Source organism: Aspergillus thermomutatus (assembly GCF_002237265.1).
Source record: "Aspergillus thermomutatus strain HMR AF 39 chromosome Unknown NODE_182, whole genome shotgun sequence".
NCBI lineage: Eukaryota > Fungi > Ascomycota > Eurotiomycetes > Eurotiales > Aspergillaceae > Aspergillus > Aspergillus thermomutatus.
The window spans coordinates 1-27,110 of NW_020798231.1; the positions used below are offsets into that span (position 1 = coordinate 1).

At 50.0% G+C, this 27,110-nt stretch overlaps 7 protein-coding genes across 7 annotated transcripts; 5 read left to right on the forward strand and 2 right to left on the reverse strand.

Moving 5' to 3' along the window:
• Nucleotides 1–648: 648 nt before the first annotated feature.
• On the forward strand, nt 649–4,070 carry CDV56_100211 (uncharacterized protein; the record flags this gene model as incomplete). Its single annotated transcript, XM_026753830.1, has 4 exons — nt 649–733; nt 781–1,239; nt 1,292–2,175; nt 2,226–4,070. The coding sequence occupies 4 exons, from the start codon at nt 649–651 to the stop codon at nt 4,068–4,070; spliced, it is 3,273 nt and encodes a 1,090-aa protein (XP_026612225.1).
• Nucleotides 4,071–6,292: 2,222 nt separating this feature from the next.
• CDV56_101157 (uncharacterized protein) lies at nt 6,293–6,937 on the forward strand (the record flags this gene model as incomplete). The annotated part of the gene is made up of 1 exon (XM_026754776.1): nt 6,293–6,937. One exon carries the CDS (start codon nt 6,293–6,295, stop codon nt 6,935–6,937), a length of 645 nt encoding a protein of 214 aa, XP_026612226.1.
• Nucleotides 6,938–8,152: 1,215 nt separating this feature from the next.
• CDV56_101442 (LMBR1 domain-containing protein) lies at nt 8,153–10,271 on the reverse strand (the record flags this gene model as incomplete). The annotated part of the gene is made up of 2 exons (XM_026755061.1): nt 8,153–9,890; nt 9,964–10,271. 2 exons carry the CDS (start codon nt 10,269–10,271, stop codon nt 8,153–8,155), a joined length of 2,046 nt encoding a protein of 681 aa, XP_026612227.1.
• Nucleotides 10,272–13,138: 2,867 nt separating this feature from the next.
• CDV56_102139 (uncharacterized protein) lies at nt 13,139–17,984 on the forward strand (the record flags this gene model as incomplete). The annotated part of the gene is made up of 4 exons (XM_026755758.1): nt 13,139–13,341; nt 13,464–13,566; nt 13,624–16,503; nt 16,572–17,984. 4 exons carry the CDS (start codon nt 13,139–13,141, stop codon nt 17,982–17,984), a joined length of 4,599 nt encoding a protein of 1,532 aa, XP_026612228.1.
• A 911-nt stretch (nt 17,985–18,895) lies between these two features.
• CDV56_102880 (putative nucleotide-sugar transporter) lies at nt 18,896–20,266 on the forward strand (the record flags this gene model as incomplete). The annotated part of the gene is made up of 3 exons (XM_026756499.1): nt 18,896–18,987; nt 19,040–19,912; nt 19,993–20,266. 3 exons carry the CDS (start codon nt 18,896–18,898, stop codon nt 20,264–20,266), a joined length of 1,239 nt encoding a protein of 412 aa, XP_026612229.1.
• Nucleotides 20,267–20,862: 596 nt separating this feature from the next.
• CDV56_103114 (putative sterol o-acyltransferase (APE2)) lies at nt 20,863–22,599 on the reverse strand (the record flags this gene model as incomplete). Its single annotated transcript, XM_026756733.1, has 4 exons — nt 20,863–21,160; nt 21,225–21,926; nt 21,978–22,418; nt 22,481–22,599. 4 exons carry the CDS (start codon nt 22,597–22,599, stop codon nt 20,863–20,865), a joined length of 1,560 nt encoding a protein of 519 aa, XP_026612230.1.
• An 879-nt stretch (nt 22,600–23,478) lies between these two features.
• On the forward strand, nt 23,479–26,300 carry CDV56_103410 (AP-1 complex subunit gamma; the record flags this gene model as incomplete). The annotated part of the gene is made up of 5 exons (XM_026757029.1): nt 23,479–23,488; nt 23,586–23,709; nt 23,783–23,971; nt 24,034–26,149; nt 26,205–26,300. 5 exons carry the CDS (start codon nt 23,479–23,481, stop codon nt 26,298–26,300), a joined length of 2,535 nt encoding a protein of 844 aa, XP_026612231.1.
• Between the last annotated feature and the right edge of the window lie 810 nt (nt 26,301–27,110).

The following is a 27,110-nucleotide window of genomic DNA, read 5'->3' on the forward strand; positions in this document are numbered from 1 at the left end:
CCTCAGCAGCTTTTGATTTTGATTTAATTTTTTGATTTTTATATGCAGAAATGGCCATTTGCATGCGGGCCTCTTTGGATTGAGACATTTATATAAAATTGATAGGGATAGCACGCGTTGATACTTGCGTATTCAAATATTTTGAGAGAGCGGCGAAAATTCGCGGTTCGGTGGTATCCGCGGTTCGGTGGTATCCGCGGTTCAGTGGTTGATTACGTTAACTAACAACTTTTCAATGAACTATGCTCGAATAGCTTATTACAGTTTACTCTAGATATATAATAGTAACTTCAGATATACTAATCATTACTATCTGGGTATCTACTTAATAAACATATCTTCACTTCTAATTCACTTCTTAATTACTCCTAATTCACTTCCAATTTACTTCTAATTTACTTGCAATTCACTCCTTAATTACTTACTACCATCAAACAGTACTACCATGATCTTCTGCTTCTCTCAGCTTCTATTTCTCTCAATCTCTCCTCTATCTCTCCTCCGTCTCTCCCCCATATCTCTCCTCCATATCTCTCCTCTACATCTCTCTCTCCTCTACACCTCTCTCTCCTGCATATCTCTCCTCCATCTCTCCCACACTCCCTCTGTCAATTCTTATTCTCCTCCTCCTCTGATCACCTCTCCGCTATGGATTCTGACTCTGACTCTGACACACCTCTTGTGTCCTACGCGACGACGACGCCAGGCGCGTCAGACACGGCAACCATCAAGCGTAAGCCAGAAGCCTCCTACAGAGAGCACTAGTCTAACGTACAACAGTTGAGCCAAAAGTCAAAGGCAAAGAACGTCTCAAAGCGGCATTCGGACTCGTGGGCGAAAATGAGTGGCTCGCATGGCTACGCTCAGATATGGTGAAACCACACTGGCTAGAATTATGGAACGATTTCTTGAGAAATCGTAAGGGCGGAGAACGAGGCCCAGGGCTTGCAATCGTGCAAGCAAGAATACTGTCCGGAGAAGGCTGCGGTAATCGAAAATATTCAGCTTTCACCAGAGATAAAACCGAGTGGGACGAGGCGGACCACTACGCTTGTTTTTTATTCTGGGTGCGGCACGAAAACACATCAAGCAAGCAGGGAGTGTATTTTAGAACACAGAGCTCTCAGGACCATATTGACCGCCTAATTTGGGCTCTGAAAGACTGGCTGCGGCACATCCATGCGCCGTCCCAAATAGGGAAGGGAGGGGGAGGCACTGCAATATTTGGCACCACCAGAGGTAAGTTATATAGGGGTATCTAGGAAACCCTTTCACAACTGACACTATATAGGGCAACTAAAGCGAACCAAATCAGGGGTAGACAAAGGGAAGAAGGCAAAATTATTCTCTGAGGGAAACGGTGATCCAGATCAGACTACAACGGGCTCCACAGGCGATGAAGGGTCCACAGATGAATCTCACCTGGATTCGGACACTGATTTGCTTATGAAATCAGCCAAGAGCGCTGAAGAACCCAAGGAAGCGGACAAGCCTTGGGATAAGTGGGAGAGTGCACTCCAGGAAGCGGTAATAAGCGAGAAGAACCGCATATGTCTGCAGAGACAATCCCCAACTTTCAATTGGGATGATAAGTTTTGGCTTTATGCACTGACGACGACGGCGCTCAAGAACTGCGAGAGGTCGGTTGAGACTTCTGATCAGGAGATGACGATGCCGACAACTGTCGAAGAAACAGAGGAAGTCGTCGCTGGAGCAACTTCTGCTGTGATGACGACCCCTCAGAAGCAGAGTCGGAAATCCCTGGAAGCAAAATATCAGGCCTTTGATCCATCAACAACGGACGTCTTCGACCCCGAAAAATACCATGTCCAGGAAGACCTGGAGTACGCATTGCTCCCAGAAGTGAATGTTGATTCCACTGTCATGGAACTGACGGAAGAGGGGCTACGACAGATAGAAAAACAGAGGGAGTGGTTTGACAATAAAGCGTACCAGCGAGAAAACCATCAACAAGCGTGCGCCAACCTTAGGATTCCCGCCGAGTCACACCCTCGACTACCGAGCATGCATGCCGGCGCAATGCTAAAATTCTGGCAACCAGTCGCAATAAACGCACTCACAGTGATGGCGGAATCAGGTCAGTTGCGAGGTGCGATTTTGGCGGACACAGTTGGACTAGGTAAAACATGGGAGGCCATAGGCTTTCTAATGCACGTAAGTATAGGCTGCTTGTGATATCCTTTTCCAGACTAATCTAGGTATAGCAATACACGTTGTTCGAGAAGAGATACATGGCGGCAAAAGAGGCAAAGTTGACGCTTCCTCTGGGAAGGCCGATGTTGATTGTTGTGCCCCCTACATTGATCGGGCAGTGGATTGGCGAGATTAGCGCGATGACAGACATGTTCAATCTCTGGGTTTATTACGGCGACTACAGGGCCTCTGCCGGACACAACGCCCTCGTCATTAATGGCAAGCTGACAAAGCAGGACGAGATCTTCGACGGTCAACTACACAGGGCTAAGGAGTTAGTATTAACAACTTATCAGACTTTGACGATTCGACATGGCCCGTCCGCCTCAAAACAGTGGTGTGAAAAGCGCAAGTTGACTTATGATCCGTCTCAATCACCACACGGCTGGGATGGATGTCTGTCCCAACTTTTCAGCATGGCGGTCTTTGATGAAGCGCATTTATTGCGCAACAAAGACTCGCAGATGTCAATAACAGCGAAATGGATGAACACGTCCTTCAATCTTCTGCTAACGGCGACGCCGTTCTTTAACGGCGTCCACGACTTCCGAGGATATATTGACTTTTTGTTCATAAAGCAGAACATAAAGCCGGAAGTGTTGACACCGGCACTGTTCGATCTGCCACAGGGCCATCCACAGGAGACCCTGCTCCTCAGCAATGCAGCGGTGGAGAGATTCGTGTTGGCAAACGGTGTCTCGGACGAGTTGGCAGGCACAAGACTACGCAGTATTCTGCGACAGCTGATGGTCCGGCGGACCATCAGCTCAAGTATTCCTTTTGTTAAGGGAATTACGATTGGTCATGATATTCCTGGATACAAGCGGAAGCTGATCGCCAGCAACCTGGACGATGGTGAAGAACTCACTTATAAAGCACTGGAGATCAGATACCGCCGGCGTCTTTTCATCCAGGACCAGAACGACCCAAGCAAGTACCGCTGGAACATGGATCGCCTGAGGAAGTTGACTCTCTTTTCATCTTGGCTAGGGTTTCAGTGGATTGCGTCAAGTCTCACGACCGACCACGTCCCCGCGGCATTGCGCTGTCTCAGAGAGGGGACCTTGGTTGAGCGCTGGATGGAGGCCGTCGCAAAGGGTAAACCCCTGGACGTTGAGAGCTCTGTGGCAGCCTTTTACAGGAAGGCCTATAAGGCGTCGAAAGAGGCGGTACGACCAACATTTAATCTCGAGTTTCTTCTTCGTGGCTCACCTAAAATGCGGAGCATGTTGCCCATCATCCGCGATCAGGTGTTTCTGCACAATGAAAAATCTATCGTGTGGACAATGTGGCCTGCCGAGCAGGTATACATCGCAGCGTGTTTGAACGAAATTGGGATAGAGGCTGGCGTTATGCATGCCGCGCTGGACGTGAACGAAAGGACGAAGTTAATCGAAGAGTTTACCATGCAACCCGAGAAGTGTATGGTTCTGATTTCGACATATTCCATCTCGTCAGCGGGCTTGAATCTGCAAAAGCAGTGTCGAAATGCGCATTTATTTTCGCCCCCGACCTCCCAAAGTGTTGTCAACCAAGCAATTGGCAGGGTTTGTCGCCTCGGACAAACCAAAATCGTTTTGATTTATGAGTATCTGACCGACAATACGTTCCAATGCTGGCTTCGTAAAAGGGGAATGGCCAAGGCCCTTCCTGGAATAATCACGGACCTGACATTTACGACGGACGATGAGGAAGCTATTAGCGCCCATGCATCACTCACCAGATGGCGTGTTAGGGACGGAAAGTTGGTTTACCTTGAAGACGGCGAAGAGCCGCAGGTTAGCGACGTTTTCGAGGCTGATAGAATTCTGGAGCACATGATTGAATCCATGCTGGGTGCAAGTGAGTCATGTTGAAGGACCCAGAGTTTATCAAAAAAAAGGAAAAGGTCAAAAAAGACCTCGTATGTACAGGTTAACTACCTAAGTAGATCAGGGGTTAGCAACTTATTTGCTTTTTAAAGTTCTTTATAGGTACATTGGAAAGTCAAAACACGTGACCATCCCGAAGCCCTCAATGCCTTCAAAATTCAAGCTAGCAGCCGAAGATGTCGCTGACTTGCTCAAAAAGCCTAATTCTATACTTACTTTCATACTTAAATACTTGATCGTATGCTTCAACCCATGGCAATATTGACTTGCCCTATATCACCAACCTGGACAAGAAATTACTGCTGGATGAAAGAACAGATTGAATGCTACCATTCTTTTTAGGGTCTTTTGCTGCTGCCCTTCATGCTCCGCTTCGCCGCGTGCCTTGGGTGAGGCAGTATAGTCATAGTTCATAAGACCAAAAGAAGTTTCTGGTTGGTCATGTATGCGCCATCCCATATAGATTTACTATATTGATTCCCTCAGACACATCTCTTCTTATCTCGACCTTTCCCATCCATTTAATGCTCTGTACAATCGTGTTGTTGAGTTCGTTTGTAATCAATCGCTTGTCGTTGCTGGAATTCTTCCCCATCTTCGGAAGACCGGACGATGATATGTAATGACCATATTTCCTCCCTTAGTAGTAAATAGTTCAATGTGCCGATCCGGACAGCGTTGTATCATTGTATGTTGTTTCTCGGGGTCCCCTAGGTAGTCAATGACTCCGAAGTATCCGTGGCACCAGCAGAACCCATACTGTTCGTCCTGAAATCAATGTAAGCCATGCTTATCACATGGAGGGACTCTATCACCTGAGGCCAATCTGTGAGTGAGACCGAGAGAGAAGAGTACATCCGTGGATGGGAAAGTCAGCAAATGCTATGCCTCAATAGCGTCACAGGGTATTGAGATCTTTGCCATAAATTATGGGAAATCTCACGCAATGGCTCTTTGAACTGATGTTCTTGCATTGGATGAATTTAGCCTTGACCGATTACAGAAGGGTTGATGGAACCTGACCATAAGTGACACTATACTAGTATGCAAGGCACCCGAGTCAGAGATACCCTGATTGCATGTCCAAGCCTATTTTTAATCTCGGCATGTTTACTTCATCTCTTTTGATCAGAAGATGGCCCTGTGATTGAGCCTTTGAGTATGGGTCGATTTGATACTTTAAATGATGTTCGCTTTCTGATCAGTATATGTGATGAGACAGACTGACTATTGGACCCAGTGCTTAGTTGGCTACTGGATTGATGATTTACGAAGATGAAGTTGACCATGGCCATTATGCTTTACTCATGCCCTAAAACCTCCCTTTGCATGCCTCATGAATTCAGTTTAACAAAGACATTAATGTGTAGCAGCTTGAGCGTAAAGGTGTCTATTGACAGCCATATACAGATCATGCTCAGGCACCCAGGCATAGTATTCCGTCGATTCCCGTTCCGGTAATGGATACTGATGACTGACCTCTCCCCATCTCATCGGAAGCTTGTCTATCTGATTCATTATATTCCATCTTAATTATACTTAAATACGGCGTGAAGCGTCAGGGAGCAATCATCATGGATAACTTCCGCGCTAGATTGTCAACGACGCTAGACATCATCCGAAAATCGTCAATGACAAAGGCGTGGATAGAGACTTTAACCCAATGGGACAACGGAGAAATCATTGCATTGATGGTGTCCTTCACACCAAAGGAGGTCCAGGAACTGCTTAATGCAGAAGACCCTCCGACATTGTCAGAAATAAGGGCCATCAAATGGAAGCATACCTCGGAGCCCGGCGTGTATATCAAGGTCATTGAGGCCAAAGAGCCATATATATATGTTGGCTCCGCAACCGGGGTCAGGGGAGGTTTAAAACAGAGAGGACAAGATCACGAAAAGTCAGTCAGTCCAGACGAAACATCCTATCACAGACGACTCATGCTCCATGAAAATGGAGTAAAAAAGTCCATGAGGTTCGGTACGCTCTTCCTAATGCCATGGTCATCCAATCTCTCTACTGCAAATATGCAGTTCACACGCCGAGTATGTCTCCTAGCAGAGGGGATTTTTTCCAGTATGCTTGGCGCATACAAGAGTGGAGTAGCATCTATCCTTGAAGATGCATGCCCATATGGGACACCTTTCGAATGGAAGGGAGCATGCTCCCATTCCTGCCTTGTTGAATCCCAAAGGACGAAGATACAAATGGAAATGACCGATGAAGCCAAGGCGGAATGGGACAAGAGAAGGAAGGAGAAGCAAAAGGCAGCAAACGCGGCATGGTGGGCTGCCCTGACCCCTGAGCAAAGGAAGAAGAAGCAAAGGGAACGGAGACGAACATACCGAATCAACAATCGAGAAAAACTCAAGGCAAAACACAAGGCATGGTGGGCTGCCATGACCCCTGAGCAAAGAACCAAGACGAGGGCCAGATGGGCAAAGACACCAAAGCCAAAGAGCGTGCCCAAGGACCCAAAGCGATGTGCTGCTGAGAGAACAGCCCAAAGAAAGGCCGACCCATTGCAGAATCCCAAAGCCATGCATTATCAGAGGGTCCGAAGGGCGAAGAAGACATATCAAAAGGCACAAACTCCCAAGGCCAAACTCAGACTTGCAATCGCGCAAGTAGCAAGATATAAGTTTAATCAGCAAAACGGAGTCAGAACGAGGGAGATTCCTTCGGCAGAATTTTTCGAATTGGCTAAGCTATATATAAAGGATGAGCCCACCGGAGCTGATGCTGATCAATCTGAAGACGAAAATGACGCTGATAATGATCTTTCACCGTATCAATCAGAGGAAGACCATTTTGACTCGGATGCTGACCTCGATACTGACTCAGAATGTTGAAGGTTATTTGCTATATTTGACGTATACTGTTATGGACAACATTATGGGATTAATCAAAGCATGTATAGGTTATATGTTACGCTGATATATATTATTATCAAGAGTGTGGACACATCTCACATTAGTTCTACTGACTAGAAGATCAGATTAAATGAAAAATGGACTTTGCTATTAAGTCTTAGAATCTTGCGCATGCTATATAAAGTCACTAAAGCAAGCATCCGATCTGATCCTGAAACCAAGGTTTTGATCGGATCCCAGCCCATAATTTAACAATATTTGCTTTAAATCAGTGCATTTATATCCTCAGACATTGACCCTTCTTTACTTGGGAGCGGCGGTCTGCTGATTTCGGCCTCAGCCAGGTCGACCGCGCGCAGCCCTCAACAGGCCCTCATTTGCATACCGCCTACAGCCACAGTAGTCACAGTAGTCACAGAATCACAAGTTGGAGGCAAGTTGGCAACAAATTTTGGGGCCACCTCAGTCAATCTAGTCTCGGTTTTCTCTCATACTACGGTTTTCAGGCTGAGGGCGTGATCGACATTCAAAATAAGGATGCCTGATCTAATGCTGTGTATGTGATGTGTAGGTCAAGCCCTTGCGCGGGTTCCAATGCCAGGAAATATCTATCCTCACACAATTCATTCACATTGACGAACAAACGCTTGCACTTGAGTTTTCAAGCCCACAATCTACCGACTGCTAAATTGATAATCTCATTCTTACTCATCTGTCTTATCTGGGTTAGATCTAACCATCATAACACGGAGTAGGCAAATTATAAGGCGGAGCGCTAGGCGGTCATTCTGACTGCCGCCTGCCGCCACAGCATGCAAAAGTTGGAGGCAACAATCGTGGTGCCAACTTAATCAAACTGGCCTTGGTTCTTCTCAGACTACGGTCTCCAGACTGAGAGCAAGATCGATGTTCGATTTAAGGACGCCTGATCTAATGCTGTGGATGGGGTTTGTGTATGTGTGTGTCAAGTCTCTGCAGGTACCACCGCTGGGAAATATTTATCACCAGACACAAACAATTCACATTGACGAACAAATGCATGCACTTGAGTTTTCAAGCCCACAATCAGCCCACAATCTATCGACTGCTAAATTGATAATCTACATATTATATAAATCAAGGGAAATATATGACCAGTCAGACGCCCTCGCGATGCAGGATACTGTACAAACACACAGAGGGAATACGGGCTTATTAAAGTCTCACCCCACCATCAGCTGGGCGACCACCAAACAATCTTGCGAGACCATTACTTCCTTGGGCGCCGTCATTGGTCATCCATCTCGGAAGGCGGAAGGGTTCGCCCTGAAGCCATTGAGGTTTGCTTGCGGTCTCAAAAGTATTCTTGACCCGATGCGCAAAAGACTGGAAGAAATTCTCCTCATCTTCCTCGCCATCTAGAACAGCGGAGGATGCAGGAGGGCCCCTGAGAGGCCGGGACGGTCGAGCACTATCGGCCCGAGGTGTTCTGGAGGATAGGGATCCTGGAGTATCGGCGTTACGGCTCGACTGCCAGGTCGATTGTCCAATACGGGAGGACGGCGCCAAAGATCCAAGGCCGTTCAATTCTCGATCAATGAGTTCGCGGCCTTCTCTCCAACCGCCGAGCCCATAGCCACTGGGGTTATTCTCCAACTCATTGTCATCCTCCTCAATCAGACCCAAGCCACACACATTCTTGATTCGTCCGTAGAGGTTGAAGAGCGTTGCAAAGACGGGCAGGAGAATGAAGACCGGAAAGAAATAATCGAATCCCTTTCCTAGGGGCGTGAGATCAATGAGCCGACCGAGGAAATGATAGAAAATAGTGTTTTGTCGTACACTCAGCGGCAAGAACGTCAGGAAGTTGTAAGCAATTGGGACGGTAAGCCTGGCAACTAGGCTAGCGTACCAGCACGCGCTCTCCCCATAAGTGTTTCGGCGAACCAGGGCACGATTGCCCCAGACCTTGGCATCATTGACACCCACAAGAGCGGCAGCGCACATGTACAGCAACCAGGCGGAAGCGGCCAGCTGCCTTCCAAAATCCACCGGTTTTGGATCTTGATGATACGAGACGACGGAGAGTGTCACGACAGACAAGCGGGGAGCCAAAGATTTGATCAATTCTGACCAGATGACACAGACGGACGCGACCGCACAAAGCGCACCCAGAACGAGCCGCAGACTGGGAATGACGTTGACATACAGGTGGTACCGCATGTAGGGGGTCAAAACCTTCATGCGTGGGAGAGAAGTCGAACGCCGGGGCGACTGGCTAAAGTCCAACTTTCGAGATGCGGAAGAGTCGATGATTGCTTGCAAGTCAGCAGCGAGCAGAACCAGACGATCCCATTCATCGACAAAGCGAGCCTTCTGGTGCCGAGCGCGCTGTAGGCGTCGGGTCAGATCCGCCATGTAGCGTTCTGTGATGACCGGAGGAACGGTGCCTTGCACACTGGAGGGTTCCAGAATAGCGGATCGCGACTCGACGGGGCTGGATGTCTCTGCCAATTCTTCAATCCAATCCTGAAAATCTCGAGCGGTTCCAGTTTTGCGCTGCTGCAATTGAGTCACTTGCGATTCGAGGCTCTCGAGATCATTGATGGCATCCATAAGTCGGTCGTGCAATCGAGGTGCATGGGCCTGAACCCTGCGTAGCCTGCCGCTGACGTTGGCGTTGCGGAATAGCGCGCGAGGCATGGAAACCAGGCCATGGCCCATTGAATAAATTGCAAGCACAAGACCCCATACATAGGCCAAGGCCATGACAAGCGCTTTGATCGAGGTGAACTCGAAGCCATTCTGAATGGAAATGTAGATCAGACCGACAAATGCACAGCATAAAACGATCAGCTGGTAGCGAGCATTCGAACGGAGCGAGTACACAAGGCGACCTTTGGTATCACGATAGCCCGAATCGATATATTCTCCTAGCAGCGGGAGGATAGCCCTGCAGGAAAACAATTACCTATGATCAGCACTTCTGCAGAGACAGAGTCAGCAGGACGACATGTGGTACAAACCAGGTCAGAACGAAAATTAGCCAATAGGCGATCCGCCATGCTACCAGGATTAAACGATCCGGAAGCCATATCGCCTTTGGGCCGCCTCCGTCACGAGAACTGGATGCAAGATCGATTGGGACTAAAAGTACTACGCTGGCGGGGAGCGCGAGAGCCAGGAAGACGGGAACCAAGAGGTATGCCGGAGTCGCTCGCAGGGTAAGGAAACGTCGGAGCAGCAATAACACTGAAACGGAGATGGCGAGGAGGGCCAGTGCAAAGAAGATACTTGACCCGACAGGGACTGGAGCTGCGGAGAATATGAACATGGCGCTTAGGGGAGCGCACCGGAGAAACAGACAAGACAAATAGTATGGATTTAGGGGGTCCGTAATTAGATGATCATGATGAGAGGAAATGCAAGGAACGTGACAGTAAAGGAGAGACTATCGAGCGGAGAGGCTGTAGATAGCCTGCAGGAGTAGGACAGATTAAAAAAGGCCGAAAAGGTGATGGAGAGAAAGCCTGGACTGTAGATATGTGGTAGAAACAAAAACGAGGAAGGAAAAAGATGGATTTGAGCGACCCAAATAATACGTCGAAGTTAGATGTCCAGTAATCCGGTGATCCAGACTATCTATCTAGTAGTAGTAGTAGTAGTGGATCTTCTTGATCATCATCATCAAGGTACGTATGCAGGCCCCAACGGAAAAAGGGACTGTCGTTGATGATAAGACGGACGGTGACGACGGCAGCCATCACGTGATATTGCCTGACAAGGGGAGCCGAAAAAAGAAACAAGACCACTGGTACAGAGCAAAGAGGTGGGTACCTCCAAGCACCCTGGCATGCTTCACTCTGGAGTTTGCAGTAATTCTGCTGCATATTTTCGTGAAGAAGTCTAAACAAATAAGAGATCTTCATTATGAGTCTATTCTTCAGATGTTAATTATTGATGTTGACTCTACCTGGTACTCCTGTGGTAGATACTACCTGGTCAGGCTGGTCTAAGTGAGTCGGTGGGGTTTATGATGATTGACAACAGCTTGTTTCATTAGCTACCTACTACGGAGTAGATAGAATGTATAATGTTACTAAGGTACGTACATACTGAAAGGTACCAGTCGATGAACTCCATATGACTTAGTCTATGATGGGAGGTCCCTTATAATAGTACTGAGCATTTCCGCGACACCCATAGCAAATAATAGGTACCATTTTCCTGGTAGTAGGTACAATCCTCGGAGTAGAGGTACTACTAGGTACGCTGTCTGGACTCTTGAGTCTCAGAACCTTGCGTCAAAATTTAGCCAGTCAAGGGCACCTATTGTTAGAAGCAGTCCTTTGACAGATGCGAGCGATACCTTTGGTACCTTACTCCCTATGACAACCGTCCTGATTATTGTCATCCAGATCATCCTCAATTTCTTTGTAGAATTCCAATTTCCAACCCAAGGTACCAGGTAGGTACTTACTTAACTAGTACCGGTATAGACTGGTACTACTACTAGTTAGTTTACAACTAACTAGTACCTTAGTAGTAAGGTAGCGCTGGGTCCATCATCCGCTCCCGTCAACTAAAGCTTTCTGGGACTTTTGGATCAAATCCCAAACCGCCTGAAGGGTCTAGTACCTTGTTAGTACTTAGTAGCCACTTAGTCTTCTTGTAGTGCCGCCAAAACCCATAGGTAATTAGGACTTGGATAGGTTATTGACTTGGTGCTATCTATCTATCTATTTCGTAGGCTCGTAGAGTCGTAGCTGCAAGATGAATTGTTTGGGATGATGATTCTGAGTGGACAATGGAGTATCTCTATGGACTACCTATTCAGCTAGTGAGCCTCCAGAGTCTGTCAGTAATAATTAGTACCACTACGAGGATCTTCAGCTTCAGTTTCTTGACTGTTTCCTCCCTTGTTGGGCTGCTCCACCCTCGTTTTTCTTTTCTAAACTTCTCTTCATTTTATGAGCTTCATATTCACTGGTCCATTCGAAGGACCCTTCTCACATCCTCTTTGTCTTTTCCCTCTTCGATTGTTTCTTCTTCTTCTTCTTCTTCTTCTTCTTCTTCCTTTTTCACTTCTTCCCTTAATTACACCCTTTCTCGAGGAATTAGAAGAAAAAGAGGAAGAAGCTGGTTCTCTGATCTTCCCACCTCTATCTGGATAATACTTCCATTCCACCTTTTTCTTCCAGCTGACGACCCATCATATCATCCACGCCACCAGGCAGCTCTTCTACGGTAAGCCCACCACCACCAGCCAACTCCTCCTCCAGATCTTCTTCCCCGACCGTCCATCATTTCATTTCATTTCATTTCAATTGTCTGCTGGAATTATTATTCCACACCACTGAACGTGGATTGCCCGCTTGTTCTTACGCTCTTCTTCTTCTCGTCTAATTGTTTCTTCCCTTTTTTTTCTTCTTCGCTTCCTCTTTCTGATCTGAATAATCCGAATAACACCCCCTCTTTCTCTTATACTTCGTGCCTGATTTCCTTTTGCGCAGAGATTCATTCTAATTTTCATTGTTACGCACTTTCAGGAGACCCTCTTTCTCTCTTTTCTTCTATTATTACTATTATCATTACTTTTATTATTATTATCATCATCCTCGGTCGATTCCTCTGACCCCCCTTTGTTGTCTGCCAGAGTCCTCCTCTATCTACTATTCGGACGATATTCTGCAAGCGACGTTGTCGCAACATCCCTGTCCATCCTCTGCCGGCGCAGTGTCATTCCTCACCCCCCCAAGCCACTTTTCCGACTTCTGCCAGCGAACCCGCCTCGACTGATAACCGGTGCCCAAACGCCTCGATTTCTCTGCTGCGTTGGTCCTCGAAACTCTACGTTCTCTCATTTTCCTCAAACCCACATACATACCTTAATTTCACCTGCAACGATTCTCGAAACCGCAGATCTTACGATATCTCTTCACCTTCGAGCCTGCTTTCAGTCTACCTCACGGCGGTCATACATCATAAACCCTTCTATATTCTTGCCCTTTTCTCCATTCACCTGAAGACTTGTCAACCACTCAATCTCACTGAAGAACCTCTTCGAAAACCCTCGCGGTTCGGCACAGAAAAAAAATACATTGCAGCGTGTGAGAACCATTTGGATTTACCAGCGAATGCTGGCGGGACAGGAAAGCTTTCGCGGATTGCTCGCCGATCCCCTCTGACGGGGCTGCAGTCATGAATCCCGCAAACTTCCCCAATGTTGGCGGGGGCATGCCTGGCGGAGCCAATCCGCACGGCCAGACGCAGATGCCGCAGAGAAATGAAAATGCATCGGTAATAATGAACCAGGTGGCTCAGGCGCTTCAAGCCCAGGGTCCTTTTACCGGTTGGAGAGCGGAAGTCCCGATTAAAGACCGAGCTGTCAAGGTCTATCAGATGTGAGTGCTAAGCTTCTATTCACTTACTGCTCAATGGCCCTGATCAATTCATGTTCTGCAACTCTGTGGTTTTCTCTGTCTCTCTCCCCGTCTCATTGGACTAACTCTTCCGTCCAACAAAGGATTACTTCCCTCCGGTTGATTCAGCCTCGAATTGATTTTCAGAGCGCGGCTCAAGCTGCAATGAGCTTTGAGCAGAAAGCATTCAAAGACGCCAGGGAGAAAGTAAGTCTTCCCTCCCCGCTGTCCCCACAGATAGTCTAATCTCGAATATCTTCACAGGTCGACTACGACAAGGAATGCAACGAGAAGTTAATCCACATACGAGACACGAGAGCGAGACAGGCCGCAGTTATGCAGAATGGGATGATGCCCCAAGGACCCGCGGCGGGTATGCCTGGGGTAGGGCAGAATGGATTTCCTCAGCAATTAAACCGACCTGTGCAAGCATCTCCAATGCCAGGACAACAGCAAATGCCGATCGGCATCAATGATCCCACCCAACAAGCTGCAATTCAGCAGCGCCAACAGCAGCAGCAGTCACAACAACAGCAGCAGCAGCAGCAACAGTCGCAGCAGAATCAGGCTATGCTCCAGCAGCAGCGTGCGCAACAACGACCGGGTGGCAACGCTTCCCTGCCTGACGATCTCAATACTCTCTCAGCTCAAGAATATGAACATGTCTGTCGGATAGCCAACCAGATCCTTGCCAAAACGCCCCAGGAAGATATGGAGAAGATTCGCATGAACCTACAGAATATGACACCAGAGCAAAGACAATACCTCACCCGAAAGAACATGGATCCAATCACATACTTCTTCCGCTGCCAGGCTTTGAATCAACTCAGAAGACATAAACGAAACCGCATGGAAATGGCACGAGCGCAGAGCGCAGGTGTCGACCCTAACGCGGCCATGATGACAGATCCCATGATGAATCCTCAGCAGCGGCAAATCTTTCAGAATATGATGACCTTTCAGCGCAACTCGGGGTTTCCCATGGGCAACCAACAGAGTCTTGATCAGACGTCCTTCATCGGCAATGTCGAGAACATCCAGGGCCAGCAAGCGGATGGGTTGCGTTCACAAGAAGCAGGTCAACTCGTGGTGCCTGCCAGCTCTTCCCAAATGAATCAACCGCCATTCTCTGCTCCTCAGAACATGTTCCAAGTGGGCCAGCAGATGGGTCAAGGAGGTCAGGCCAACCTCAATGGCGCCTCTATCAGCCCTCAATTTCTCGCAGCACAGCACCTGCAGAACCCCCAAACCGTTCAGCAGGATAGAAATCAGCAGGCAGCACAGTTCCAACCTCAACCCCAAGCGCAGACCCAAGCACAAGCACGAGCTCAAGCGGCCCAGAAAGCGCAAATGGCGATATCATCGCAAGCAGGCCAGGCTAATCCACAGATGCAGCAACAACTATCTCAAAGTCCCGCTATGCCGATGTTGAACCGCCCCATGCCACCCGGGCAGATGTCCCCAGTGCAGGTGGCCGCTCAAGTTCGGCCACCGTCGCGGCCTCCAGGGATGGGACAACAGCCCAATGGCGTGCAGGGTCTTGCTGGACAGCCCGGAATGCAAGGCCGACCCCAGATTCCTCCTGGTCTCCCACCCGCGGCACACGAACAGCTGGCTCAAATGACCCCTGAACAGCTTAATGCTTTTCTTCTGAATCAACAGCGTCGTGCTCTCGCAAACAACCAAGCTCTCGCAAGAGCAAATGCTGGTCAGCAACCGTTGCCCATGCAGCAGAATATGTCGCAAGCCGGTCAGAATCAGCAGATGGTGAACAATCAGATGGGCAATAATCAGAATATGCGAGCTCTCGGACTGCAACAGCAACTCGCCGGAATGAACGGTGCACAAATACCCAATCAGATGCTCGCGGGACAGCAGATGTCGGCTCAGCAGCGGCAACAACAACAACAGCAACAGAGGCAGCACGACTTGTACAAGCTTCAGCTTCTGCGGCAGCAAAGTGGGAGCATAGAGATGACGCCTGATCAGGTCAAGGAGATGGATCGCATCCAGTTTCCTCCTGCGATCCTTGCTAACAACCCGAATATGGTTTCCCCAGTCCCGAAGCATATCAAAACCTGGGGTCAATTGAAACAATGGGTGGCTGCAAACCCACAAGCTCTCGGGGGAGTTGATTTGCAAAAACTCATGACTTTGCAGAAGCTACATCTTGCCCAGATTGTAGCTCAGGGCAAAGAAGGAGCCGTCCGTAACATGGACCAGAATGGTCAGGGCAACTGGGGGCAGATGATGTCCTTCCAGGGTCAGCCTCAGCCGTTTGTGAATCCACAAGCGTTCCAGGCGGGCCAGCAGCAGGTACCAATGAACATGCCAGCATTGCGGCCGATCACCGCCACCGAAATTCAAATGGCTCGCCAGCGCTTGGGTGCTCAAGTGGCGAACTACACCGACGACCAGCTCCGCGAAATCATCCTGCGGAACAGGCAAAAACAACTGATGCAGGTGGCCCAGAACCGAGCAGCCCAGGCTTTGGCCGCGCAGAATATGAACCAGAACCAGCAGAATCAGACGGTGCAACAACCTCCGTCGACCGGGCCTTCTACCACTTCTCAGGCCAAGCAGGGTTCTCAGCAGCCTACCCCCCAGAAAAACCAACAGAACCAGCCTGCCAAGGCTCAAAATGCGGCGGCTGCGAAGGGCACAAAGGGCTCCGCTCCCAAACAAGGCACCAAGCGCAAATCAGTCACTGAAGAGCCCGCAGAGGCCCAAGCAGCACCGGTCTCAAAGACAGCCCAGCCAGCTACTACTCAAGGAGGAGTATCGGCGCCGCCTACTAGACCAAATATGGCTATCACGCCCGAGCAACTGGCTGCAATGACCCCTCAACAACGTATGCAGTTAGTGCAAATGCGCAGACAACAAGGTCAACAACGTGTTCCGATCAGTCGAGCAGCGGCAGAGGAAGCATGGAACAATCTACCTGAGAAGATCCGACAACTCTACAACGATATCGCGAAGAATGCTCCTCCAGCGGACCCTATTACCGTTTCGCCTGACCAGAAAGCTACCATGACCCAACAACTTCGTGAATGCACCGACATGCTTGGTAGAATGGACACTCTTGCCCAATGGTTCTCGAAGATCCCCGGCCAGGAGAAGAACGTTCGCAGTTTACTTGCAATGGTATGTCCGCAGTCGTCCCTTGACTCCGCTCCTCCCGGAATTTGCATACTGACTCAATTTTGACGTAGCGTATACAATTAATGAGGCAATTTAAACCCGGCCCGGATTGGACGCTCAATGACCAGATCACTATTGCCCCCGAGTATCTTACCGGCACCATCAATTACATCAGGAGGCTTTTCCACGCTATGATCGCTCGGGTGAATCAGCAGCAGAATCAGCCTTCAGGTCAGCGGCCGAGTGTGTCACACGGGTCCTCTACCATGCCGCAGCCCAACCAAAACAATATGCCTGCTCTGAACGCAAGTAACTTGCAGCAGCTTCAACAACAGGAAGAGGCTCTCCAGCGAGCCCGAAGAGCCTCGAGCCAGGCTGCTTCGGCAACCTCTGCAGTGCCGCAGCCACCTTTTGGAGCACCATCGCCCCAGGGAGTCCCGCACGCTTACGGCCCGGGAAGCATTCCACCCGAGAAGTTGAAGATTCCTCCTTCGAAGAAGAGAAAGCAGTCTCACCCTGGTGGGACTCCCACCCAAGGTCAAGCCCCTGGCACGCCAGTCTCGAAGTTTCAGGCGGCTAAGCAGGCCGTGCCTGACGCGAAAACGGCTACTCCAGTCCTGGGAGGCCCATTCAAGTGCAGCGTCGTTGAGTGTCAGCATCACCATCTCGGGTTCGCGACTCAGGATGCACTTGACAAACATATCGAAGAAAGCCACAAGGTGGAGGAGCCGATCAACGATCCTCTCGAGTTCGCTATTGAAAGCTTCCGCACTAGCCTTGTGAAGGATGAAGGAGCACAACCTCAAGATCTCAAGAAGGACCTTACTACCGCCGGTGTGGTTCCGTCTTCCGCAAAGCATGAAGTCAAAGGCGAAGCAATTGCTCCTAGTACTACAGGTGTGGGTCGCGCGCCCGGACCGGCCGGCGCTAAGCCCGCTTCTCCTGCCTCGATTCAGCAGACTCCTCGTACAACTGCGGCCAAAGTTCCCACCTCGTCGGCGCTCAAGCCAAGCCCGAGCAAGGATGGTAAGAAGGAGGCCGTCAAGCCGGTGGATCTTGCTGCACCTCCTGCTGCGGTCACCAAGGATCCTTGGGCAGATAGCACCATTTCTCTCGAGACAATTCAAGATACATTTATGGATTTCAGCGGCGATTCCGGCTTTGGCTTTGGATCTATGGACGAGTTCATCAACCCGGACATGTTCGCCAATGCCCAGTCTGAGGATACTCCTGACTCTGTCGAAACTGGCGTTGCTACGCAGACTCCAAAGGATAGCGAGGTTCCCAAGATCCAGGATGCTAGCGGCAAGCTCGATGTCTCTGAGGATAGCTGGATCCCAATGGACTGGGTCAATGTTCCTTCTCGTTTTGAAGACGGGCTCGTGGTTAACGACTCCTGGGAGAATTTCGACTGGGATGCTGCTGACCTGAAGGACGGGACCATGACTATTGACGACAATGGCATTGCCATCTATGCCATGTAACAAAGTTGGCACTTCGCCGCTGAAATGCGCGATATTCATTTACCTGGCGTAAATAGGAATGATTTATGTGTACATTAAGGTACGGCCTGAGAACGGGAGGCTCCGGTTTGTTTTCTACATTCGGCTTTATCGTTCTGGGTATCCCACATGGTCCTGTGGGTTTTGATTTCTGTTTCATTGTGCCATTTTCATCTTGTTGATCTGGTTAGATTAGCCATGGTGTTATCTGGAGTGAGCAAAATGGGAAAAGCGAGGGGGACTTTATGTCAATTGTCTAGATAAGGGAAGACTCGAGAGCATTCCTGGTGAGAAATATTGGGTACTTGCAATAATCATCCTAATATTATGACTTTTATCCAGTTCAATCTGGTGTGCTCCCAATCATGTGCCTAGGTCATGTGCCTAGGCACCAAGGCACTGCCAAGCCCAGACTCCGGCTGATCAGCTGCTGATGTAAGCACGCTGATAGATGATAGGGAGCTGATAAGCCTCCATCACTGACGCACTCAACTCGCCTCCGCCCTTTGTTCTCTTCATTGACCCCCTCATCTTTTGCCCAGAATGGATGCTCAATAACTGATTGTGATTTGACCTTTTGTTTTCTGGTCTCTGAACTTCGCTGGATCGATCATCTCGGAGATCAAGCCTCGATTATCTTTTTTGAGTCCGCGTTGTCATTGTCGAACTGGCTCCTAGCTAGCTAGCTATCATCTTAGAAAGCTTTGCATATCGTATACGCAGTACACACTTCTTCTGGTTTATGGTGCAAGATGGCTAGTCAGGCTGTGATACCGTTTCTGGTCACGATGATGCTCGTGACCGGGGTCTGCAATACAATCCTCAATAAGTATCAGGTCTGATACCAGGAGTCGTCCTGCTCCTTATCTCTAGCTAATGTCATTTGAAAGGATATGCAATGTGTACGAAACTGCGACTCTCCAGACCCTAAATATCGGCATACGTTCGAGCAGCCGGTCATTCAGACGTGGGTTTCCGCCATCCTGTATCCACTATGTTACAGAGTCGACGCTAATTTAATATTGCAACGATGATAGTGTTCAGATGTTTATTGGAGAAATGGGCTGTTGGCTTGTGATATTCGCCTCATTTGTTTACCAATCGTTTATATATCCGCGTCTGTCGCCCAATTCTTCGCCTCTTCTGGCGGGCGGATATAATCCCGTCCACGCCGATGACATAGGTGATGAGGAGGACCATACGATTGACGGTCCTGATGCATCCAACCATACTCCCAAGCACACCGATGCGGAAGGTCGGGTACACCTCAGTGGACGTCGGATTCTACTTCTCGCTGCGCCGGCATGCTGCGATATCGCGGGTACGACTCTGATGAACGTGGGTCTGCTCTTCGTCGCGGCCAGCATCTACCAGATGACGCGTGGAGCATTGGTTCTCTTTGTCGGCCTTTTCAGTGTTCTGTTCCTCCGTCGTAAGCTGTTCTTATACCAGTGGATTGCACTGTTCGTGGTGGTCCTTGGTGTCGCCTTGGTTGGACTTGCCGGTGCACTCTTCGGCCAGGACCAAGGCCATGATATCTCACAGGAGGATACTCTTGCAATTGCCACTCGGGCTGTGATGGAAGCTCGGGAGATTGCGAAGACTCCTGAAGCGATCAAGGCTGTCATCGGTGTGCTGCTGATTGCAGCGGCGCAAATCTTCACCGCCTCGCAGTTCGTGCTGGAGGAGTGGATTCTCGAGAACTACGCCATGGACCCTCTTCAGGTCGTTGGCTGGGAAGGCGTGTTCGGTTTCTCCGTGACTGTCATTGGTTCCATCGTTCTCTACCTGACCGTAGGACGGACGGAAGCGGGTCGTTACGGCTATTTTGACGCCAAAGAAGGATGGCATCAGATCCTGTCTAACAAGTACATCGCCATATCCAGCGTCTTGATTATGATTAGCATTGGGTACGTGCTTGCCCAAGATCCCTCTCTTTGTCTTATGCACATTTCCGAGTACAAGAGGCTAATCTGTTATTCTCTCACAGAGGCTTCAACTTCTTCGGCCTTTCGGTCACCCGAACCGTGTCTGCCACCTCCCGCAGTACGATCGACACCTGCCGGACACTCTTCATCTGGCTTGTTTCGCTCGCCCTCGGCTGGGAAACATTCAAGTGGCTGCAAGTCCTCGGCTTTGCGCTTCTCGTTTACGGCACCTTTTTGTTTAATGATATCATCCGTCCCCCTCTCAAAGCATGTCTTCCCCGTGACAGGCGGGAGAGGGAGATTCTGCTGCCCGAGGAGCCCATCGAGCACATTTAAGTCACGCGTGTCGTTGAACTGCATCACTACTTGCTCTTGGTTTCCTCGTTTAAGACAATTTTGGCTTGGTTCGGGCGTTTGACGGTGTTGTTCAATCTGGTTGCTTCTATTCTCGAGCTTAGGTGTGCCGCGCATTGAGTTTGGTTGATAGAGACAGTCGTCGTCGACACCCCCAGTGTATGTCATACGAGACCGATGATTTTTGTGTCAAACCGAGGTTTTGGGGACCGTATGCCCCTTCTATCCAGCTAGGCCTTGATTACGACCGGAATAAGAGGTGGGTATCATTTCCATTGTCAATTATAAGACTGTACTACGAATTACAATCTATCAGTTGGGTACACTTCGTACACTTTCAACAAGAGGGTATATAACCAATTCTACTACATACACTATAGTACAAGTAACTGAAAGAGCCGCCGTTCTACCGCCCCCAATGTATATCATTCACATCAAACCAGGACATACAGAGCACACATCTAGACAACGTCAGCGAATGCATCAACAGGCAGGAGTGGCAAAACTCACCATCGACAGACCAGTTATCATAGATAGCCAGAAGAAGACGTTCTGTACATGTACAACACAAGACGCAGTTAGCAAGCCGAGTCCATAATCGAGAAGAACAGGAGACGCACGTTAAGAGTCCTCTTCCCCCGCAGGAATCGCGACCGCTGGACGGCCACGATGGGCATCTGGAGCATCATGGCTAGGAAGCCGTAGCCGCGCAACTTCTTGGTGATGCAGCCCATGACGAGCTCGTGGAAGACGGAGCTCACGAGGAACGTGATGAACATGGCTACGGGCTGGGAGAAGTATGACAGCGAAGGGAAGTAGACGTGGCGGCGGAGGAAGTGGTGAACGGGGATGTTCCATTCGCGGGAGAATTCGAGCCTGTACCACTCATTGGTTAGATTGCGTCGTTGTAGCCCGGCGGGGGCGGCTGTAGGATACGTACCAGTCAGAGGAGTTCCACCAGTCCGAGTAGAACTGGCGGTCGGCGAAGCAGGTGATCTCTGCGAATGCGCCGAGCACGTACTCGAAGATGACCAGAAAGACTAACAGGAATGTGATCATGAATGGGAACAGGAGCATGCTGATGGTCTCGGCCAGGATCAATGCCTTTTCGGAGGCGCCGTGTACCAGGTGTAGTTCGGCACTGGCCTCGCTCAGGACAGGCACGATAAATTCCTCGCTCGTCAGGGTTAGGAGGAAGATGCAGCCGAAGACCGCCAGAGCTTTGGCGGCCAACTCAGTCCATTGTCTGTTCTTGTTCCGAGGGTATTCCAGCTCATAGCAGAGCGTCGGGCAGAAGATGTAGTCGAGGTAGTTGGTGAGGGAGAGGTTCTGTGGATAGGTCACGCGTCCCAGGGGTGAAGTTAATTCAGACGCCAGATCCTCGCGCAATTCGGTGACCGATTTAGATCGTGTACGGCCGCTATGCGGGTGTGTCGGGTGTCCGCGAGGTTCCGGGTCTGGGTATCGGACCGCTGCATCGAGTGAAACCGAGCCAGGTTTATCTAGTGAAGCCAGTCGACGCTCCGTTTCGCTCAGATGTCCATTGTAGAACGCATATGAATGCATCTTCATGAGAAAGACAAGGGTATGTAGAGTCAAGAAAACTTGGGCTGTCCAGGTCCAGCGCATCATAAAAGGCCAGCTAGAGACTTTATTAGATTCCAGGTATCCGGCTTGAGCTTGGCGCACTCACTTGATCCACAGCACAAGCCATGTTGCTTCGAAGAGACTCTGCACAATCATACCAGCGCGCCCCCACCGCAGCAAACCGTTGCTCCTAAACAGATGATGTAGCGGCACGACGAGCCCACTGCTGACAACCATCGCGAGGTCGCTGAGGCCCAATTCCCACACGTTCGCCGACAGCAGACCCCACATCCTCACTCTCAATGGGGAACCAGTATCCTTGATATTCCGGAGCACAGTCGTGACCACCATGATAAACAGCGCAATCCAGAACAGGGTGAAGAAGCCGCGGAAATTGTGATGGTCGCTTCTGGGGTCGAAATGCGATACGCGAGGAGTATAATTGATGGTGTAGAACAAGCGAGTCCGAGCTCGCGCCTGTTTTCTGGCGGTAGATATCGAATGTACTGAGGGGGGCGCATCATCGGCGATGGGGGTTGAGCGACCACTGATCCGAAGAAGTTAGCACAAGTTTCAGTGCATTTTCTCTTTGATGTAAGTCCTGCCAACCTTGAATCAACAGATGCGATTCTATCTAAAGTAGGTGTCACAACACCCTCCTCGGCCTTTTTCACAGCGCGCGCGCGTGGCAACCCGTTGCCATTGCGCTGTAAGACGGCAGTGGACATCCTGATGACGAGGGCCAAGAGTAACGAAGTTCACATCGATATTGTTCCCACATCAACCGCAAAGGAGGTTCTGAGGAAGTTATATATGATAAGAGTTCGGAACCTGAAGGAAAGAGGAATTGACGATATGTGTCATGTGTATTGTTTGTGGATCCTACCATCAACCACAGTTTGAGAGTCGGAACTTGAGTAAGACTGATGATCTGCGCAGGGACCAACGACGGACGGAAAAGGAGGAATTCTTTCACATCAAAGTAGCGGATCGACCGGAGTTCCAAGGCACAGCAGGGCAACGGCAGTGTTCTGAAGCCGGAATAGCTCTGCCCCCATGGTTTATGGTTTAGAGGGAGATATCTATACGGATACGATATGGAATTATGGATATATGGATGGATCCAACGCGGCTCACGTCATCGCTTCATAGCCATCATCATAATATTGTTGATCCTTCGTAGTAATCGGAACGGAGCCGCGACTCGACCGAATTCCGGTATTATGTTTACAATACGTGGTATTGATTGTTTCCTGAGGGCTGAGGCATCCAAGTTGATGCCTTACTTCCTAGGCTGCCACATGGAGAGCTTATCACGAGAGGACCCCACGTGATCCAGTCAGGGCACGAGGGACGCTAAGCCCAAACAAGAGGCTGCCAAGAGTGCCAGATCGAGCAAAGGACGGGCGAGGCTCGACATGCTCCCTTAGAAGGGCAGCTATCACAATATTGTCCAAGAAAGTCATCCTCTCGTTCGATTTCGGGTAGTGCGCAGACAGGTTTCTTCGCAACCCCTCTCTTCTTCTTAATTTCCCTGTCTTCCTCCGATCGTCGCAACCCCTACATCCTTTTATCTTCCTCCCCGTTCGGGGGTCCTTGCGACCGCCATGACATCCCGTATGTGTTTGCCCTCCGTGAACCCCCCACCCCCCTTCTCTGAGCTGGCAAATGAATCACTAACCGATTTGTCGCCGCACTTGCGGGCTCGAAACAGTCAAACAATTTATCCGGAATGTTCGATCGGCCAAGACGATTGCCGATGAACGAGCAGTGATCCAAAAAGAAAGTGCCGCTATTCGTGCGTCGTTCAGAGAAGAGAGCCATGATTCGGGAGTCCGGTCAGCATTATACACCATACACCAGCACCTTGTGATTTCTGCCGGACAACCATCTCATACATGATGCTTGCAGGAGAAACAATGTCGCCAAACTACTCTATCTTTTCACCCTTGGGGAACGAACACACTTTGGTCAGATCGAATGCCTGAAACTGTTGGCGTCCCATCGATTCGCCGACAAGCGGCTGGGGTACCTGGGTACCATGCTGCTGCTGGATGAGAATCAGGAAGTGTTGACCTTGGTGACCAACTCATTGAAGAAGTGGGTCTTTGTCTCGGCAACTGCTTGCTGCTTTGCGGAGTGTCCTGGCTGACAGGATTCAGTGATCTCAACCATTCCAACCAATATATCGTCGGTCTCGCGCTATGTGCCCTGGGCAACATCGCTTCCGTCGAGATGTCTCGAGATCTGTTCACCGAAGTCGAGTCCCTCCTCTCCACAGCCAATCCCTACATCCGGCGGAAGGCAGCATTGTGTGCCATGCGTATCTGCCGTAAGGTTCCAGACTTGCAGGAACATTTCCTCGAGAAGGCCAAGGCCTTGTTGTCGGACCGAAACCACGGCGTGCTACTGTGCGGCTTGACCTTGGTAATAGACATGTGCGAGGCCGAGGAGGCCGAGGAAGGGCAAGAGGGCGTGATTGAGATGTTCCGGCCCTTGGCCCCCGGTCTTGTCCGTGCCTTGAAAGGACTGACGACCTCCGGTTACGCTCCCGAGCACGATGTCTCGGGCATCACGGACCCGTTCCTTCAGGTCAAGATACTCCGCTTATTGAAAGTCCTCGGAAGAGGGGATGCGGCAACCAGCGAGTCGATCAACGACATTCTGGCCCAGGTGGCTACCAACACCGATTCCACCAAAAACGTAGGCAACGCTATTCTTTACGAGGCCGTTCTCACCATTCTTGACATCGAGGCCGACTCTGGTTTGCGCGTCTTGGGTGTCAATATCCTTGGAAAATTCCTCTCCAACAAAGACAACAACATTCGTTACGTTGCGCTCAATACCCTGAATAAGGTGGTAGCGATCGAGCCCAATGCTGTTCAGAGACACCGCAACACCATCCTGGAATGTCTCCGTGACCCGGATATCAGCATCAGGCGACGAGCCCTCGACCTGAGCTTCATGCTGATCAACGAGTCGAACGTGCGTGTCCTCGTCCGGGAACTGCTCGCTTTCTTAGAGGTTGCCGACAACGAGTTCAAGCCAGCCATGACAACCCAGATTGGTATCGCTGCTGATCGATTCGCCCCTAACAAGCGCTGGCACGTCGACACCATTCTGCGTGTCCTCAAGCTGGCCGGTGCGTACGTCAAGGAACAAATCCTGTCGTCGTTTGTGCGCCTGATCGCCACCACGCCGGAGTTGCAGACGTACTGCGTGCAAAAGCTCTACACATCCCTGAAAGAGGATATCTCTCAAGAGGGGTTGACGCTTGCGGCAACCTGGGTCATTGGTGAATATGGTGATAGCTTGCTCCGTGGTGGTCAGTATGAGGAAGAGGAACTCGTCAAGGAGGTCAAGGAAAGCGACATTGTTGACCTCTTCAACAATATTCTCAACAGCACATACGCGACGCAGACTGTGATTGAGTATATTACGACGGCATCGATGAAGCTCACCGTGCGCATGACAGATCCTGCGCAGATAGAGCGTCTCCGCCGTTTCCTCAACAGCCGGACCGCCGATCTGAGCGTGGAGATCCAACAGCGAGCGGTCGAATATACCAACCTATTCGGCTACGATCAAATTCGCAGAGGTGTGCTGGAACGGATGCCACCTCCCGAGATCCGCGAGGAACAGAGGGTCCTTGGTGCTCCCTCCAAGAAGCGCCAGAGTAAGCTTCTCAAAGACAAGTCGAAGAAGCCTGCCAAGCAGGCCGAGCAGGATCTGCTCGTCGATCTCATGGGCGGCGCCGATGTTCCAGCAACGAGCCCGACGGCCAACGGTTCTCAAAACACCGCAGACCTGCTCGCGGACATCCTCGGTGGAGACTCTGGCATCTCTTCGCCCGCTTTCCAGGCCGCACACGCACCTGCCCAGTCCGTCAACACGAGCGCCATCATGGATCTGTTCGGTTCATCAAACGGAGCTACCCCCTCACCACGCCCAGCGGAGCCGGCATCCGCATCTGTGGATATACTTGGCGGACTCGGATCCGCCCCATCCCCAGCCCCATCACCGTCGGCTGCGGCGGTTCATACGGCATACAACAAGAACGACCTTACTCTTACCTTGCAAGTGCAGCGGGGCGGTAACGGGAATGCACAGATCCAGGCCCGATTCCGCAATATCTCAGACTTTAGTCAATTCTCCAATGTCGGGTTACAAGCTGCGGTGCCCAAGAGTCAACGGCTTCAACTTAGCGCGATCAACAAATCTGAGCTTTCTGCGGGAGACGAAGGCGTGCAGATGCTAAAGATTGCAGCCCTCAGTGGTGTAAGTTTATCGGCATTTGAGACTCGCCAGTCAGCTCATAGCTAACAACATCTAGGCACTCCCACCCAAGCTTCGCCTTCGTCTCCGAGTTACATACTCAAAAGACGGGTCAGAATCGGTGACGGATCAGGCCGACTGGTCCGAGCCTTGATGAGCAGCAGGATACGTTGGGAATTCATGTTTATAGAAGACACACATCAAATATTGACGCAGTAATACCTCTGAAAGTCATTGCCACAGCATCCTCTATCATCTTCAACTGTTGGTGGGCAAAATTATACTTTTTCTTCATACAATTGGAACTCTGGCCTACTTTCCATTGCACACATACCCTTTCACTGTGGTTGTCTCTCTTGCCATATGCTTCGCCCATTAGATTCAGGTTAGGAATTGACTGGATGTGATGAGCAGGTGTTCCGAGACGCCTGTAGGGTCGTACAGTAGCAAGCTTCAGACAAACACAACCCCTATGACATCGACTACCAGATTAAGATCTGTCATCACTCATTCCTACTGTAGTACCAAACATAAGGTTCAATTGATAAAACATACAAATGCTGCATTTACCCCGTTCATCGAATCAATTCTGGCCCGGTGGGACTGATCCCTTCCTGTATCGCTCCGCCTCGCGGGGAACGGAGAACAATCGCTAGAGCAAATGGCAGAGGACTCATGTATCACTCACTCCCTTATGTGGAATGTATGGGGGATATGCCGCGGGTGTATGTGTTCACCCAGCTGCGGGGCATAGCAGAAGGCTTTGGATAGCAGCAGCTCCCTGGCTTTGCCGTACAACGACCCGTATAATACAGGAGTTAGGAAAACCAGAGCGCTTTTCCTAGTTGGCGCAGTTTTTGAGGGGTGGGAAAAAGTGTCGTGTGGCTGGTCATGTGTCATCATATCCAAGGCAGCAATGATTCCATATGATGTCACGAGCATGTTCGGTATCGGATCATTAACC